Raw genomic sequence first — 18,895 nt, 5'->3', positions numbered from 1 at the left:
CCGTACGGTACAATTCTACAACACAGAAAGAAGCCATTTGTTTCCCACTGCCCTGATCTTAGTTCATAGAATTTACAGTGCAGAAGGGGGCCATTTGGCCCATAGAGACTGCACCGGCTCTTGGAAGAGCATCCTACCCAAGGTCAACATCTCCACCCTATCCCCATAACCCCACCCAACACTAACGGCAATTTTGGACACTCAGGGCAATTTATCATGGCCAATCCACCTAACCTGCACATCTTTGGACTGTGGGAGGAAACCGGAGCACCCGGAGGAAACCCACGCACACACGGGGAGGATGTGCAGACTCCGCACAGACAGTGACCCAAGCTGGAATCGAACCTGGGACCCTGGAGCTGTGAAGCAATTATGCTATCCACAATGCTACCGTGCTGCCCATAGAGAATTTCTCCTTTTCAAGTACTCATTCCAATTTGCTTCTGCAAGTTATTAGTGAATCTGCTTCCACCACCCTTCCTGGAAACAAATTCCAGATTACAACAATTTGCTGTATTCATTCCTCTCCGATTCTCCTGTCAATTATTTTATATCCTTAATAAATATCAGCACTTTGGTCAGACACGAGGAAGATAACCGGGGAGCGAGAGAAGAAGAAGAAGACTTGACAACTCAAATTGTAGTTTGAGAGCTGGGCTGCGTTGGGGTTCACATTACCTGTCTTTCAGTATTTGAATGGGAAGTCTTCAGCTTTTCAGACTCGGACCAGGCTTGCTGCAGGAGGTGAACCGTGGCAATTTGGTTCTGCAGCTCAGTCTCAGTTTCTGACATTTTCTTCAGCTCCTCGGTTAACTTTTCATTTTCTTCTTTTTGTTTGTTGAGGTCAGACTAGAAAGTTAAATTAGAAATATATCACAATAATTTTGTAGATGGAAAATACTGACTGCAAAAGGCGGCTCCTTAGTTTGTTCTGCCTCTTCCCATCTTGTTAACTCCTTGCGAGGCAAGGTTACACAGATAATACAGGCTTATTCAATCCCCAGGTTTGTGCTGTCATCTGACTTCAGCTGCACTGGTGCTTCCTCCTAAAATTTAGTTTCATGGGGCAGAGAGAAAATTGATCACGTCACCCACACCAGAACTGCAAGTGCACTAGGAGCAACCCCATGTGAAAGTGGCAATCAGGGTATCTGCTATCCTGTCACAATAGAGTTTTCTTGATGCTTGTTGTGAAGAATCACATGTGCTGAAGGACCACTTGATGAGGCTCACAAGGACATGTGGAATTCTACTCTAAGAGGTTAATAATTTCTGGGTGTGATTTGGGGAGGGGGATGGATGAAAGTAGAAAACCTAGTTCAAAAAAAAAGAGATGATGCCTTAATGGTTAACTACTATTATATATAGGGTTAATCACAACCCAAAGGAACCATCAGGAAATGCAGTTTTAATATTTTACTTGTTTTTATCCTTTTGCCAATCTTCCAGGCTGATGCAAAGTCAAAATTCCTATTTTTCCTGGAGCTGATGGAAGAAAACTTATTTGGACTGAACATGTGGAGGAAATATGTTCGATTGGAGAGTTCAGCTGAAGGCACTGACACACACTCCCAGTCTCTGTTTTTTTTCCCTGTGGAGCATTAATGATCAAACTTACCCACAGAGTTACAATCTTATCAAGTGTTCCCACAAATTACCCTCACTCAGAAGAAGTCAACACAAGCTCTTATCTCAATTAAATCACCTTACCTGGATGTGCTGGAGGTTGTCCAGTGCAGCTTTTAGCTCTCTTGCAATCTGATCCTTTGTTTCTGACAGACTGCAAGTTAAAATACAGAAGGAGTCATCAGATGAAACATTTCAACATTTAATTTGCTTTAAAAAAAAGTAAAGTATTCAGTTACCTTGAACAAATATCTTATTAGAAAAGAGTGATTCAATGAGCTATCATTGTATAAAAACCGAGGATCATATTTTATTCCATTTTTGGATATTTGTCTGTGTGAAGCCAACTAACCAAAAAAGGAGGTAGATCGGTCACATGGTCTACACCTTGCAACATTTTCAAGACTACAGGAATTGCTAAGGATTTGTAGGAGCTACTATATTTTCCTCCCAGGTAGTGTCTTTACTCGTCTAACACTGCTGTAATGGTAGGCACAATCGCTTTGGCCAGAAGCTAAGAGAAGACAATAAATGCACCGGTCACTTAATCAATTTCCCTTCCTCTGATTGGCACAGTAACCCTCATCTGGTGCAACGCACTTCAGAAATTGAGCAGACTGGAAGGAAACTTCAGTCTCGTGCTCCAACAAGAATCGTTGATTGGCAACCAATGGCACTGGGGTTCTTTTTCAATAATAAGACAATGGACTAGTCAATGACTCGCCGCATTTTAAGGCCCCACCCCTGCCACAATGGGGCTGTAATATTCCACCCCGAACCATAAGGTCCTAATGCAGAAGTGTTACACTGTTTTGGTCATGTGTTAGTCAGAGGTTCCAGGTATCCTCTTAAGAAAAGAGTAAAGAAAATTGTCCCCATTACTCGATGGTACCCTGGACAATATTCAGCCCTCAACCAAAGTTCCTTAAAGACATGTTATATGGGCATTTATTGCATTGCTATTTGCGGAATCTTCCTGTGTGCAAATTGGCTGCTATTAGAACAATACCTAAAGGACTTTCTTTGCTCCAAAGTACCTTGAGTTGTCCAAAAGGTGCTATACAGGGCGGCACGGGTACCACTGTTGCTTCACAGCTCCAGAGTCCCAGGCTCGATTCCTGGCTTGGGCCACTATCTTTTTCAAAAAATACATTTTGAGTACCCAATTTTTCTTTTTACAATTAAGGGCCAATTTAGTGTGGCCAATCCACCTAACCTGCACACCTTTGGGTTGTGGGGGTGAGACCCACGCTGGCACAGGGAGACTGTGCAAACTGCACACGGGCAGTGACCCAGGGCTGGGATCGAACCTGGGTCCTCAGCGCCATGAGACAGCAGTGCTAACCACTGCGCCATCATGCCACCCGTTGGGTCACTGTCCGGAGTCTGCATGTTCTCCCCGTGTCGGCGTAGGTTTCCTCCGGGTGCGCCGGTTTCCTCCCACAAGTCCCGAAAGATGTGCCGTTAGGTAATTTGGACATTCTGAATTCTCCCTCTGTGTACCTGAACAGGCGCCGGAGTGTGGCGACGAGGGGCTTTTCACAGTAACTTCATTGCAGTGTTAATGTAAGCCTACTTGTGACAATAAAGATTGCTATATAAATACGAGTTCTTCTTTCCTTTACCTTGTTATTTCAGTTGCCTTTGTGCTGATCTCCATTTTCAGTACCTTAGTTTCTTGCTGGAGTTGTTTTCCTTTATCCACAGCTTTGTCATGTTCCTGTTTTGATTGCTCAACAGAGGCCTGTGCTGATGTCATCTTTGCCTGCAAGTCCTTGTAAAAAGAAAATTGAAACAGACATAATAAAATACGATGTTAAAATTCAGCCTGACGCAGATGGTTCAGTTGTGTGATTTTGCAGTGAGATTTACAAACAAGGAATAATGACACCATCCATAGGACAAGAAGTAGGTAGAGATGGTGAGGAGACTGTAGGCATGGTCACAGAAATGGGCTCTGAAGGTGGCTTTCAGAACGAGTGGGGAAAGCAAGTGAGTCACAGATGACTGTGGGTGAGATGATGTGGAGATGCCGGCATTGAACTGGGGTGAGCACAGTAAGAAGTCTTACAACACCAGGTTAAAGCCCAACAGGTTTGTTTCAAATTACTAGCTTTCGGAGCACTGCTCCTTCCTCAGGTGAATGAAGAGGTAGGTTCCAGAAACATATATATATATATATATATATATATAGACAAAGTCAAATATGCAAGACAATACTTTGAATGCGAGCATTTGCAGGTAATTAAGTCTTTACAGATCCAGAGAGCGGGGTAACCCCAGGTTAAAGAGGCGTGGATTGTCTCAAGCTGGGACAGTTGGTAGGATTTCAGAGTGAAGCAGAGGAGCAGCAGGAGGATCAAACACTGATGGTGAAGCTGGAGAAATGCAGTTGCCCAATGTCAGTAGATAAGAGGTTTAGCAAATGAGTCCAGGCCTTTCAAGAATGAAATTAGGAAACGCTTTGAACTCGGTTTGCAAATAACAATTGATGATAGATCCATCATTAATTTTAAAACAGATATTGATAGAATTTTGTTAGCCAAAGGTATAAAGGGATGTGAGGCAAAGGCAGAAACACAGGATTAGGTCACAGATCAGCCATGATTTCTTTGAATGACGTACATGCTCAAGGGGCTGAATGGCCTCCTCCTGTTCCTGTGGCCTAGGCACCAAATGGAGTAGTTTGCTCAGGTCAATTGAAGCAAGGCCAGAGTTCTTAGAACGAGAACAGAGACCTTGAAATTGACTGTATGAAGTGACGAACTGTGTAGGATCAGGTTCCGCAGCAGCAGTACTGGCTTAGCTGCAGTTTGTGAAGGATAGAGTTGTGAAGGCTAGTTAGGAGATCAGTAGATGAGAAAAATTTGCTTTTAATGAAGACATGGATTAGTGTTTGAGCTCAGACAGGGATAACAGATGTGTAGACAAGCAAACCCGGGTTATTCTCTCGTCAACCTCTTCCATCGTGCAGAAGATACAAAAGTTTGAGAACACGCATCAATAGATTCAAAAACAGCTTCTTCCCCGCTGTTACCAGACTCCTGAATGGCCCTCTTATGGACTGAACTGATCTCTCTAGGCATCTTCTCTACTGTGTAGCACTACACTCCGTATGCTTCACCCAATGTCAATATTTATGTATTTACATCATGTATTTATAGCATGTTCTGTGTTACTATATATGGAATAATCTGCCTGGACCGTACACAGAACAATACTTTTCCCTGTACCTCGGTACACGCGACAATAAATCTAAATCTCTGGAGGTGGAAGGATGTAGTCGTCACAACAAGTGATGAAATCGGCAACAAAATGGGGCTCTGGGATGCACTAATCCATGGAGCCACAGCTCAAACTGCAATCACAACTGGTGCGATTCAACTAAAAAGGAACAAAGTCCCATGCGTTTAGCTGTGTGTTTCCTGGTGCTTGCAGCACCGAGAAACACATGGCTACAGAACGCCACCCACGCTAGATAAGGGCCCTAGCGCACTGTGGGAGAGTCCCCAGCTCTCCCCCCCCCCCCCCCCCCCCCCCCCCCCCAAACACCCACGCAGGGCACCTCAGGCCCGATTGCCAGTGCACAAAAAATGCCAGCTTGGCACATCGGCAGTGCCAACCCTGGCAGTGCCACCTGGTACCCAGGTGACAGTCAGGGTGCCATGCTGGCAGTGCCAAAATGCCCAGGTGGCACCAGCAGTGCCAGAGTACAACCTGCCCAAAGAATATGCACCTGGGGGCCTCCGATCCCCTGGAAGACCCATACAAGTGTCGTTCCATCTGGTCCCCATTTGTGGAGACAAGTGCTGAACGGTGCTCGCCCGAGGTCTCTGAGGTGAAGGGGACCCGTCCACAATGAGCGGAACTTGCATCGCAATGTTTGACTGACGAGATCCCACGAAGCATTGTGAACCAGGTAAATCCTGGGAGCGGGGTCTCCCGGCTTCCATCGGCCACACTGTGTCGTGCTGAGCTGCTTTTCGGGTGCATCATGCCACCTGACATTTCAGTTATGAGAAACATCAAGTATACTCCTGGGCTGTTTACAATCCTGTAAAGAATCTTGAACTATGGATCAATGTGTAGAATACTCACCTCTGGGTCAGAGCTTGTACATTGAGAGTTTGGTAGCACAAAAGGGTGACCCTCTTGTGGTACCAAGTTGGCTGCACCCTTTCAGAAGGTACCATTTTTTGCATGAGACTTTGGTCTCATCTTCACTTTCAGCTTAACATAAAAGGAGCCAATATTTGAAGAGCTGTGAGATTCAGTTTCTCATGCACCAATGTGTGATCTTGATCTTTTATTATTCAAAATGCCTTTGGTAAATATTTTATACTAAGTTGAAGAACAGTTCTGTAGCCAGTGACGTTTTCTAAAGTCAGAAATAAAGTTATATTTACAAAGAGCATCAACCACAATCTACAGTTACCTGGTTTTCCTTTTGTACACTTAAACACGCTGCCTCTTTTTCAGCCAATTCTTTTCGGAGCTGTTCTGCCTTTTCAATCTGGGCTTTCATTTCCACCTCAATATCCACCTTCTGCTCCAACATTTGTTTCTCCAACACCATCCTGTCCTTCTGTTGTGCACAAAAAACAAAGGAAGGGTGTTGGGGGTGAGGGAGAAATTATTCCAACGCTAAATTGCATCCATTGGATTTTGAGCAGCGACAGGAAACAGCAAAACTTTTCCTGGAAACACAGAGCAAAGTCCATCAGCCTCTGTGAAGGGACAAGTTTGTTTGGGTTGCATAGATTTTTTTTGTCAGAACTGCTGTAACAGAAAATCAAACCCAAAATATTCACCAGCCTTGTCTTAGAAGCTGGTTGCGAACGCACACAGATCATTCTCATTTCCATTTATTAAAAACTATTTCTAATTGTTGAAAAATGATTCGTGTAAGATCTGCTATACATTGGATGGAGGAGTCTGTTAAACATTCTGGTTTGACACCAACTATGTACTTTGTAATGATAAGCTCATTATTTATTTACTTTATAAGTTGAAACTATTTCACAAGCATGCAGATCTCAAGTTTCTGCTCTTTAGGGTAACATGGTCAGGCCTTAAAAGATTTAATAAAGATAGCCCAGTGTAGGTTTCATTTTCTTGATGTGTTTTATGCTCACCGAGGTCATTTAATTCTCAACACTGCACTCAAGTCAGTTTGGAGTTCAAAAGTCGGGACTCAAAACGTTAACTTAGTTTCTCTCTCCATAAAAGCTGCCCGACCTGCTGAGTTTTTCTAGCACTTTATTTTTATTTTAGATCGCCACTATCTGCAGTGTTTTGCTTTTACCTGACGGTATTAAAGATTTCAAAAACCAAGGCTGGTTGAGGGAGAAGTTACAGATCACCCATGTGGTAATTGAACGACAGAACAGGCTCAAAGGGCTGAATGGTCTAATGTTCCTACATCATTGCCACTCACTGTCTGTTTCTTTTTGGAGACAAAGTGTGCAGATCTGAAGAGTACTTAACTTCAGCCACATAATCAACACAATGCAAAGCTTTTCAGTTATTCATGTTCTGGGCTTGGTCTTAGAAGGGTAACCCAAGGGCAGCACGGTGGTGCAGTGGTTAGCACTGCTGCCTCACTGCGCTGAGGTCCCAGCTTCGATCCCGGCTCTGGGTCACTGCCCATGTGGAGTTTGCACATTCTCCCCACGTTTGCGTGGGTTTTGCCCCCAAGACCTAAAGATGTGCAGGCTAGGCGGATTGGCCACGCTAAATTGCCCTTAATTGAAAAATGAATTGGGTACTCTAAATTTATTTAAAAAAAGGATAACCCAAGTCTGCTTCTTGCCCATACTTGCAGATAGTTGGTATATGGCTAATTCCTTTGTGAATTAGTGCCCAATGGATCCCAGCCTGACACTGACCAACACTCATGCAAAAAAGTACCAATGCAATGCCAACAGTAAATTACACATCAACGTAATAGAACATAGAACATAGAACAGTACAGCACAGAACAGGCCCTTCGGCCCTCAATGTTGTGCCGAGCCATGATCACCCTACTCAAACCCACGTATCCACCCTATACCCGTAACCCAACAACCCCCCCCTTAACATTACTTTTATTAGGACACTACGGGCAATTTAGCATGGCCAATCCACCTAACCCGCACATCTTTGGACTGTGGGAGGAAACCGGAGCACCCGGAGGAAACCCACGCACACACGGGGAGGACGTGCAGACTCCACACAGACAGTGACCCAGCTGGGAATCGAACCTGGGACCCTGGAGCCGTGAAGCATTTATGCTAACCACCATGCTACCCTGCTGCCCCTTCCTGCAGCCTCAGCCTCTGCTAATAAAATAATAAATAATAAAAAAATAAAGTAATAATAATCTTTATTGTCACAAGTAGGCTTACATTAGTACTGTAACAAAGTTATTGTGAAAATCCCCCAGTCGCCACACTCCAGCGCCTGTACGGGTACACAGAGGGAGAATTCTGAATGTCCAATTCACCTAACAGCACATCTTTCGGGACTTGTGGGAGGAAACCCACGCAGACACGGGGAGAACATGCAGACTCCGCACAGGCAGTGAGCCAAGCCAGGCATCGAACCTGGGACCCTGGCGCTGTGAAGCAACAGTGCAAACCAATGTGCTACTGTCCTGCCCTATGTTGATGTGATATTGTGAACACAGGGATCCACATTCAGAACAACCCACTACTCGGAGCCAGGAGGACTGTTGGCAGGCAGCCAGGTGTAGTTACTGGTCTGAACGTATCCAGTGATTTTCATTAAGAATCAACTCCAATAATAACAAGACCCACACTAGCCAGCAACTAAAGAGACAAATATAGTAAGTCCTCACTAAGTATCCTCCCACCTCACCACTCATCCCTGTAATGTAATTTTGCTTTAACGCTGTTTATTCTTTTGGGCTATTTTTCGTTTTACGCCACCATTTTTAGTTTTATTTTGTTTGCACTCTGGCTCCCCCTCGCGCACGCTGAACTCTGGACCAGCTGCTGCAGCAGAGGCTGAGGCTGCAGGAAGACAGTGAGGCCTGAGATTTGAAAGCAGCATTGTAGGGCAGGGACGGGAAGCTGCTGGCCACTAATCAGGTGATAAAATGTGAGGAATCAGGGGCTGGAAGAAGGGGGAGGACCCATGGATTACTCACACTTTATCACCCCATGTGAGAGGGTGAGAAAGGAGAGAGAGACACAGACAGAGAATGGGAAAGATGGCAAGAGGCAGAATGAGAAACGAGAGAGAGAGAGAGCAAAAGGAAAGCAAGCAAAAAGTTGAGTGAGTTTGAAAAGTGCTGTGCAGGAGTTACAAACTGCTACTCATGGCTTGTTTGGGTGATTTAGTGTCATCTAATTTCAATGCACATGTTATTTCAGTGATTTATTTTATTTTGCAAGTTATTCCAGTTAGGGTGCACAGTACTGCACACGTATGGTACAGTATTGCAATTTGTGCATTGTTTTGTTTCCCCCAGGCAAGACCTGCGTACAGGAAACCAACTCCAGTCGTATCATTGATTCTTATGGGAACCCACAATTCACTTACAGATGCAAATTTTTTAAGTGAGGCGTTACCTGCGCGGCAGTGCTGCACATGGGATGAGATCTGGGTGACGAAAGGAGCCACAAGCCTTAACAAAGGGCTTCTGATTAAGCTTCTAAATATTTTGCAAATGTCCACATATTTTCAAGAAGAAAGGCTTTGAAGTTCAAATACATAGCTTGTTTAAAATTTAACTATTGGAAACTGAGCAACTCAGAATATTTAGCAAAGAAATTTTGATGCTAGGGCCCCAATAGGAGAGCCCTGGGTTACTCGCTACACAGCCATTAACAGCGTTTTAATGTACCTTCATCATCTCCAATGCTTTAGAATGTTCTTCCTTATCTTGCTCTGCCTGTGTTTCAAACTCTTTGATCTTTTCCTTTAGGACTGTGTTTTCCTCCACTAGTTTTAGATTGTTGGTCTTCAAAGCATCCTTCTCTCTTTCGGTTTCTTCAAGTTTGTCCTATTGCAAAAGCATTTCAGGGAAACAATAGGCAAAACATGAAACATTTGGAAAAGTTGGGATCACTGCAGAGTTTTCATAACTACCACCTCACCTCACAATGAAAATTGTATGTGCTAGAGATAATAACCCTGTGACTCCAGGCTGGCACTGCACTAGAACTAAATATTTGGGAGTAATCGATTTCTGGAAAAGGCAACCAGGAATAATGTAACAGACAGGCTTTTATATTGTGGTAAATCAAGGTGCAAGCAGTGCCATATCAACATCCTGAAATTGCACCTGGAAATCTACCTCTCAATTTTCTTAACTACCTCTTGAAAGAACTGACATTTGATAAAGAATTGTTTAATGTGTGCCAGCAGCCATCAGGTGTCTCACCCAGGGAAACTCCATCAGCTGAAACCGTCTGGTCAGTCATTTAATTTCACGGGGCACTGGAGGCCAACAGTGTCCACCACCCATAATTTGCAATACTGTCTCTCCCCCTCCGCACCTGGAGATTAGGGACATTGAAATCACCAAGTTTATTATATTCAGACAGTGAAGCTTGTGCTTTGCTGAGAATAAGTGTTACAGGAAAGCACAAGATTAATGTGCATAAGAAAAGTTCAGTCAGCCCACCTTAGCGCCCCAAAAATTTACAATTACCTCTCCGCCTCCAATCACAGCATTCAAAACGTCAAGATTTTTATGGATGCCTGAGACAATTGTTTGAAGCCCACACTCCAGCACTAATGATTGTGATATAATCACTAGAAGCGAATGGAATGATAATGTGCAGCTAAAAATCAAGAACTAGAATGTGCGAGGAACTGAAGTATAATATCCACTCATCTACTGTACACAAAAGGCAACAGCCAATCCCCATCATACCACAGTGTTACTAACTACCCTTTGTGTGCCACAATCCCATCCAAAGTCTCAATAGCTACTCTCCAGGAATTCTCCAGTGAAGGGACACGTGTCTTAATTCGTAACTCGGGCCTAATTATTAACTCCTCACATGGAGGGCAGCACGGTGGGGCAGTGGGTTAGCACTGCAGCCTCACGGTGCAGAGGTCCCAGGTTCTGATCCCGGTTCTGGGTCACTGTCCGTGTGGAGTTTGCACATTCTCCCCATGTTTCCATGGGTTTCGCCCCCACAACCCAAAGATGTGCAGGTTAGGTGGATTGGCCATGCTAAATTGCCCCTTAATTGGAAAAAATGAATCGGGTACTCTAAATTTATTTTTTTTAAACTCCTCACATGGTGAACTACCAAATTCCTTCATTCCACTATGACCAGTTACCAGGTGGATGCTCAGTTGCTTTAAGGGCGGGATGCATAGGAGAAACAGTCCTATTTTAATGGAACCTTTTCACTTGACGTATGGAAATTTCGAACAACCTTCCAGCATTCCCTTGGATTTGTTTTACTGGTCAGAAATAAAGTGAGGGAACAGCACGGTTGATATTCCACAGCAAGTTCCATAAATGGAGGTCTGGAAACATATGGGAGCAGCAATCATGCTGAGGGTCGTAGATAAAGGAAATGCAGGCTGCAAGACACTTTTATGAGCATCACTGATCTAAAACATTTGCATCTTCGACTCCCAACAGATAAAAGAGCAGCCCTTGCTAACTGTCCTGCCGAGAAGCCTTGCAGTCTAATCTAACTTTCAGCAAATGTCGACAAAAAATTCCCCAGCTCTTAAAACAACCAGTTTACAAAACGTCAGCGATGTGATTGGGAAGTTTGCGAGGGAATGCATTGTACAGATTCTGACTCGAGGACCCAGGTGACTTCAATTACTGCAATAAATTTGAGCCTCTCAAACACTGGTATTTCACAGTTCATCGATAGTGGGATTATTCAGTGCTGCCGCAGCTGACTCCTGATACCAATTAGTTTACTGAGCCACATCCCACTAAAATCAGGAGCTCTCTATTGTATGGAAGAAAGCGAAGCCTGCTTATTCTTCTTTAAACAATTCACTCTGCCTGGGCTGGTCTTCACAGTAGCATGATCATTCAGAGCTTCTTTTTGCCATGCTTCTACTGTGTTGTGCTACAACAGAAAAGCAAAAAACTGTTGCTGGAAATCTGAAATAAAATACAAAGTACTAGATATAATCAGCATGTCTTGCAGCATCTGTGGAGAGGGATACAGTTAATAGTTCAGTTTGATGACTTTTGGGCAGAACAGGTAAAGGTGAGACATATAACAAGTTTTAAGGAAATATGTACGGTCAGAGAAAGGAGGGAGGGAGAGGGGGAGAACAAAGGGAAACTCTGTGATAGGGTGGAGAGATTAAATGACAGAAGCAATGATGGTGTAATACAAAAGGAGACAGTAATGGTGTCAACTGCTCAATCATCTGGCTAATGGCTCAGTTTAGTAGTGCCCTTGCCTCAGTCAGAAGGTTGTGGGATCAAGAGGCAAAACAAGCTCTTTCCTATTTAAAAAGCACCAGGGTGCTTCGCTGGAGTGTTATCAAGTGGGATCAGGAAAGGCAGAGCTACTTGCGACATGACCTTCACCCTTCGGCAAATACAAGAGAAATGCCATAAACTGATGGGACGGGTTTGTTGACCTGATGTAGGCCTTTGTCATAGTAAATAGGGAGGCCTGTGGAAAGTTTAAGCCGAACTTGGATGGCTTGATCAGAGCTGTAAATCTGAAAGAGCAAATTCACAATGGAATGATGGCCGCTATGGTGAAAACTTTGACCCCTTTGAGGTGACAAGTGAAGCAGGGATGTGTTATAGCTGCTGTGTTCTGCATTTTATTCTTTGGTTTCATGCTTTCTGTGCAACTTGATGGAAATATTGATGGAACATCAACAAGGCAGAACAAGTGGCAATCATTTCAACCAGGCATTGGAGATGATGATACTTGAATTGCTGTTTGCCAATGACTGTCTCTGTGTCACATTGTGAACCTGGCCTTCAAAGGATCAAGGATTGCTCATCAAAAGTGGATGGCAACACTGGGCTAACCACCAATTTAAGGACAGCAAAGGGCTGGTTTAGCACAGGGCTAAATAGTTGGCTTTAAAAGCAGACCAAGGCAGGCCAGCAGCACAGTTCAATTCCCGCACCGGCCTCCCCGAAAAGGCGCCGAAATGTGGCGACTAGGGGCTTCATTTGAAGCCTACTTTGTGACAAGAAGCGGTTTTAATTTCATTTCATACTCCACCAACCACCACCAAATTCTGACTATACCCCACCTACTGTAACTATCATTGACACAACCCTGGAGGTTATAGATAACTTCACCTGTCTCGGAAGCACAATCTCTAAAAATGTCTGCATTGACAACAAAACACCAAATAGAATTTCCAGAGCAAGCTGAACATTTACACAAGAGACTGTGTAGGAAGTGTTGCAAGTTTGACAACTCAACACTTGCTGTGTTGTTATGATCCCAGCTGATGTTACTATTGGACAGTCAAGTGCAGCACGCTAGCACAGTGGTTAGCATAGTTGCTTCAAAGCTCCGGGCTCCTGGTTCGATTCCCAGCTTGGGTGACTGTCTGTGTGGAGTCTGCACCTTCTCCCCATGTCTGCGAGGGTTTCCTCCGGGTGCTCTGGTTTGCTCTCACAGTCCAAAGATGTGCAGAGATTGGCTATGCTAAATTGCCCTTAAAGAGTCCATAAAAGATTAGGTGGGGTTACAGGGATAGGGTGGAGGTGTGGGCTTGGGTGGGGTGCGCTTTCCGGGGGCCGGTGCAGACTCGATAGGCCGGGTGGCCTGCTTCTGCACTGTGAATTCTGTGAAGTCGCAGAATGGAACCCTGGCTCAATAGATACTGGGCGGGATTCTCTCATCCCAGGGCCGGGCCAGAGAATCCCCGTGACTGGCATGAATCGCGCCACGACACCGTTGTGGCCTCGGACATGGCCTGACCCGCGATCAGGGCCCTTTCTGGCTGACGGCCTTCTTTCTTCCGCGCCGGCTCCTATAGTCCTGCATCGGGGCCACACATTGAAGGAAACCACTGCGCATGTGCGCGTTGGCGCGAGTGCCACTGCGCAGATCCCGCGGCGCCCAGTTCACGCCAAGATCAGCAGTTGGAGTGGCGTGAACCACTCCAGTGTCTTGCTGGCCCCTTGTAGGGGCCAGAATTGCTGATCCTGAGGCCGTGTTGACGCTGTTGAGAAACGCGACGGCGTTTCCGACGGCGTCAACACTTAGCCTCAGGATCACAGAATCCCGCCCCCTAACTTTTATTTGTTGTTTAGAGATGTGGATGAACAGAGTTCGCAGGACTGTCAATTAACTTCTAACAAAGAAATAAAATATTTATTAAACATGAAAAGATCAATTATAATACAATATTAGTGTGTGGAATGCACTGCCAGTAGAGGTGATGGAGTCAGAGTCATTAGGGACATTAAAGCGACTCTTGGACAGACACATGGATAGCAGTAAATTGAAGGGGTGTAGGTTAGTTTGAGCTTCGATTAGGATAAATGGTCGGCACAACATCGTGGGCTGAAGGGCTGTACTGTGCTGTACTGCCTGTACTGTGCTGTACTGCTTGTACTGTTCTATGTTTTCAATAACCTCAACTATATCTTCTCAACACAAGTTACAAAACAGATTGTATAATCTAATGTTTTCCAAGTACACAGTCCATGTAAAACAATTGGCAAACTATGGTCAGACACACCATACTCTGAAACCCAATACAAACTCTGGTGAATTTCTCATCAAATCCCCCCAAATGCTCGTCACACAGCCGACTGGTCTCGCTGGAACTCTTACCTTCCACACAATTGTTTCCAAACTCCATTCTCTTCTTTTTAAAATAATTTTTATTCAAATTTTTCAACTAAAAATTTTCTCCCAACAATAAAATAAACAGAGTATGAAAATAAACAGAAAGAACACCCCCCCTCCCCCAAATACAAAGCAATAAATTAATAACAAAACAAAAAGACAAGAAAGAAACAGACAAAATGTTGCAAAAACAAACCCCCTTAACAGATCCCTAACCCCCCCCACCCCGGTTGCTGCTGAGATTGACCACCCTCTAACCCTCCGCCAGAAAATCGAGAAAGGGCTGCCACCGCCAGAAGAACCCTTGGACCGACCCCCTCAGGGCAAACTTGACCTTCTGCAGCCTGATGAACCCGGCCATGTCGTTAACCCAGGTCTCCAAGCTCGGGGGCTTTGCGTCCCTCCACTTTAAAAGAATCCTACACCGGGCTACTAGAGACGCAAAGGCCACAATGCCGGCCTCTCTCGCCTCCTGCACTCCCGGCTCCGATGCTACCCCAAAGATCGCGAGCCCCCAGCCCGGTTCCACCCTGGAGCCGACCACCTTGGACAGGGTCCCCGCCACCCCCTTCCGGAACCCCTCCAACGCCGGACATGCCCAGAACATGTGGGTATGGTTCGCCGCCCCCTCCCCCCCCCCCCCCCCGGGGGGGGGGGGGGGGGAGTTGGAGCGGGGCCGTCACTAGCGCCTCCAAAGTCGTGCCCACACAGGACGCCGCCTCCATCCTCTTCCATGCGGCACCCTCCCCCTCCATCACCCACCTACGGATCGTTGCCACAGTTGTAGCCCAGTAGTATCCACACAAGTTGGCCAACGCCAACCCACTTACCTTGTTCCAGTAATACCCTCCTCACTATCGGGGTCTTGCGTGCCCACACGTACCCCAGAATACTCCTAAAAAACGCTCCTAAAAAAAGCCTTCGGGATCAATATGGGGAGGCACTGGAAGAGAAACAAGAACCTCGGGAGCACCGTCATCTTATCTGTCTGGACCCTACCCGCCAAAGAGAGCGGCAACGCGTCCCACCTCCTAAACTCCTCTTCCATCTGTTCCACCAACCTCGAAAAATTTAGCCTATGCAGGGAACCCCCGCTCCTAGCTATCTGCACCCAAGATATCTAAAGCTCCTCACCGCCCTCTTCAACGGGAGCTCTCCTATCTCCCTCTCCTGATCCCCCGAGTGCAGCACGAACAGCTCACTCTTCACCATGTTGAGCTTATAGCCCGAAAAATCCCCAAACTACCCAAGTATCTTCAGCACCACTGGCATCCCCCCCCCCAACCCCGCCGGATCCACAATGTACAGCAGTAAATCATCCGCGTACAGCGACAATCGGTGCTCCTCTCCCCCCCGCACAATCCCCCTCCAGTTCTTCGAGTCCCTCAGTGCCATGGCTAAGGGCTCAATCGCTAACGCGAAGAGCAGGGGAGATAGGGGGCACCTCGTCCCCCGGGACAGCCGAAAGTCTTCCGACCTCCTCCCATTTGTCACCACGCTCGCTACCGGGGCACTGTACAGCAGCCTCACCCACCTAATGAATCCCTCACCAAACCCAAATCTCCTTAACACTTCCCACAAGTAGCTCCACTCCACTCTATCGAAAGCTTTCTCCGCATCCATCGATGCTACTATTTCCGCCTCCCCATCCGCCAACGTCATCATCATAACATTGAGCAGCCGCCGCACATTAACATTCAGCTGTCTCCCCTTCACAAACCCCGTTTGGACCTCGTGTATAACCATCGGGACCACACCTTCCACCCGACTGGACAGTATCTTGGCCAACAACTTTGCATCCACGTTGAGGATAAGACCCACATTGGAGGGGGTCCTTATCCCGCTTCAGGATTAGTGAGATTATTGCTCCAGACATCGTCGGGGGCAAAGCCCCCCCCCCGCCCTCGCCTCATTCAGGGTCCTCACAAGCAGCGGGCCCAACAGATCGGAGAATTTCTTGTAAAACTCCACCGGGAACCCATTAGGCCCCGGTGCTTTCCCGGTCTGCATGCTCCCCAGGGCCTCTATCAGCTCCTCCAACTCAATTGGGGTCCACAGACCCTCCACCCGCACATAGACATAGACATTTACATAGAACAGTACAGCACAGAACAGGCCCTTCGGCCCTCGATGTTGTGCCGAGCAATGATCACCCCACTCAAACCGACGTATCCACCCTATACCCGTAACCCAACAACCCCCCCCAACCTTACTTTTTTAAGGACACTACGGGCAATTTAGCATGGCCAATCCACCTAACCCACACATTTTTGGACTGTGGGAGGAAACCGGAGCGCCCGGAGGAAACCCACGCACACACGGGGAGGACGTGCAGACTCCGCACAGACAGTGACCCAGCCGGGAACCGAACCTGGGACCCTGGAGCTGTGAAGCATTTATGCTAACCACCATGCTACCGTGCTGCCCTTAATCCTCCACTCTTGGGAACTCCAGCTTATCCAGAAAGCGGTCCATCCCGCCCACCTCCCAGGGGGCACCGACCCTCATAAAAGGATCTGAACATCCCATTAATGTCCCTACCACTCCACACCAGGTTTCCTCCTGCATCTGTGGCTCCCCCTATCTCTCTTGCTGCCTCCCGCTACGGACCCTTAAAAGAGCCCAAAAGACCAAAAATGGTGGCAGCTACCGAACGTGCGGCTTAACAACCGGAAGTCCCAAACTCCATTCTCAAAAAACACTTGGGAGTCTTCTCCCAAAGAATGCTTTCTTCTGGAGGTCTTCACCAAAGATCCACTTCCAGGATTTTCAACATCTCCTTTCAGTATTCCTCAGCCATGTGCATTCAAGTTACCACATATTCTGTCAGGTAGACAGCTATGCCAACAGAACACTTCACAGGTTGTATTAAGATGTCACCAAACTTTTGGTTTCCCTCGGATGTCTGGCTTCTCTCCTAGCCAACTTTAAATCTGGTTCTTGCAACTGTGTAACTCAGAACACTTTCTCTGCTTTTCACTTGAATTCTCCTGAACTTGTTCAACATCTTGTTCTTTGTTCATTTAACTTAACTGTCTTCCTTAGCCTCATCCAATTCAAGGTGCTGCATAGGGCCCACATGACTGGGACGAGGATGAATAGGTTCTTTGGGGGTGAAGATAGGTGTGCCAGGTGCTCGGGGAGTCCAGCGAACCATGCCCATATGTTCTGGGCATGCCCGGCATTGGAGGAGTTCTGGAAGGGGGTGGCGAGGACGGTGTCAAGGGTGGTGGGATCCAGGGTCAAGCCAGGATGGGGACTCGCGATCTTTGGGGTTGGGGTAGAGCCGGGAGTGCAGGAGGCGAAAGAGGCCGGTGTGCTGGCCTTTGCGTCCCTAGTAGCCCGGCGAAGGATTTTGCTGCAGTGGAAGGACGCGAGGCCACCAAGCGTGGAGACCTGGATCAATGACATGGCGGGCTTTATTAAGCTTGAGAAGGTTAAATTCGCCCTGAGAGGATCGGTGCAAGGGTTCTTTAAACGGTGGCAACCTTTCCTCGACTTTCTGGCTCAACGATAGGGTACTGGGACAGTAGCAGCAGCAACCCGGGGGGGGGGGGGGGGGGGGGGGGGGGGGGCGTTGATTATGTTAGCTTATTTTATTTAAATTTGATTTATCTAATTTTAATTTATGGTTAAGTTCTCTTGTTTGGGGGTGGGGGTGGGGGAATGTGATACATGTGATGCTACGGTATGGGGGGAATTGTGGGTGTTATGGGGCTGTTAGTTGCATATTACTGCTTTTTGCTATACTTTTTGTTATATTTTCTGCAAAAAATTCCAATAAAAAAATTTAAAAAAAAACTTAACTGTCTTCCTGAGACATTCTTTTTGTCCCCAATTCCCTGGGTTCCGATCATTATTTTGGGAAATCTGCTTTCTTCAGCTCATTGGTCCTTGTCGAGCTTCTCCTGGGTCTAGCTTGCAACTAACTCAAGATATTTCTATCCTAGGGTGGTCCCTGGTTGCTAAGCAACATAGTTTTCCTTCAAGCCCTATTTGCTTTCACATCGTAATCCCTATTCGCCAGGCAGAATTTAACCCTTTCATTAACACTTTCAAATACATAAACACAAAATTAAACTACTTAAAGCTATGCCTTATTTCTAATACCCACAAAATACAAATAAAACTACCTCTGTTTCTGGAGTGCACAAAATCGAGTTAATAACTACTTCCTATATGCCCTTGAGACACAGACTACCTACTCCAGGCATATTAAGCAGTTGGACATGTTCCACAGGATATGCATTCAGAACATTATGGGCATCAAATTGGAGGACTAAGTGCCCAACACTGAGGAAAAGTCTGGAATTGACGCATTCATCATTAGGAACCAAGAACTACCTTTGGAGCGACCTTAAGTAATGGTATTGTTTCCTTCGAATAGCAAAACATATAGTTGACAAAAGGCAAGCTAGAATGATTGGGCAGTCCCAACAAAATCAAACCATTCACCCTTGCCCGCACTTTGGAAATCCATGCAGGTCTGCAAT

At 46.2% G+C, this 18,895-nt stretch overlaps 1 protein-coding gene across 8 annotated transcripts in view; it reads right to left on the bottom strand.

The window, feature by feature from the left end:
* LOC119954162 (calcium-binding and coiled-coil domain-containing protein 2-like) overlaps positions 1-18,895 on the bottom strand; it is a 64,563-nt gene that overhangs the window by 32,865 nt on the left and 12,803 nt on the right. For all 8 annotated transcript variants that reach the window (XM_038779122.1, XM_038779125.1, XM_038779126.1 and 5 more), the window contains 5 exons: positions 9,476-9,634; positions 6,062-6,211; positions 3,252-3,400; positions 1,711-1,780; positions 679-849 (listed from right to left, as the gene is read on the bottom strand). In XM_038779122.1, the coding sequence (XP_038635050.1) occupies positions 679-849; positions 1,711-1,780; positions 3,252-3,400; positions 6,062-6,211; positions 9,476-9,634 (699 nt within the window). The remainder of the gene's footprint in view (positions 1-678; positions 850-1,710; positions 1,781-3,251; positions 3,401-6,061; positions 6,212-9,475; positions 9,635-18,895) is intronic.

This window comes from Scyliorhinus canicula, chromosome 19, assembly GCF_902713615.1.
Source record: "Scyliorhinus canicula chromosome 19, sScyCan1.1, whole genome shotgun sequence".
In the NCBI taxonomy this organism is placed as follows: Eukaryota; Metazoa; Chordata; class Chondrichthyes; order Carcharhiniformes; family Scyliorhinidae; genus Scyliorhinus; species Scyliorhinus canicula.
Note: the sequence above shows the minus strand (reverse complement) of the source record. Positions and strands in the feature narration are given on the sequence as shown.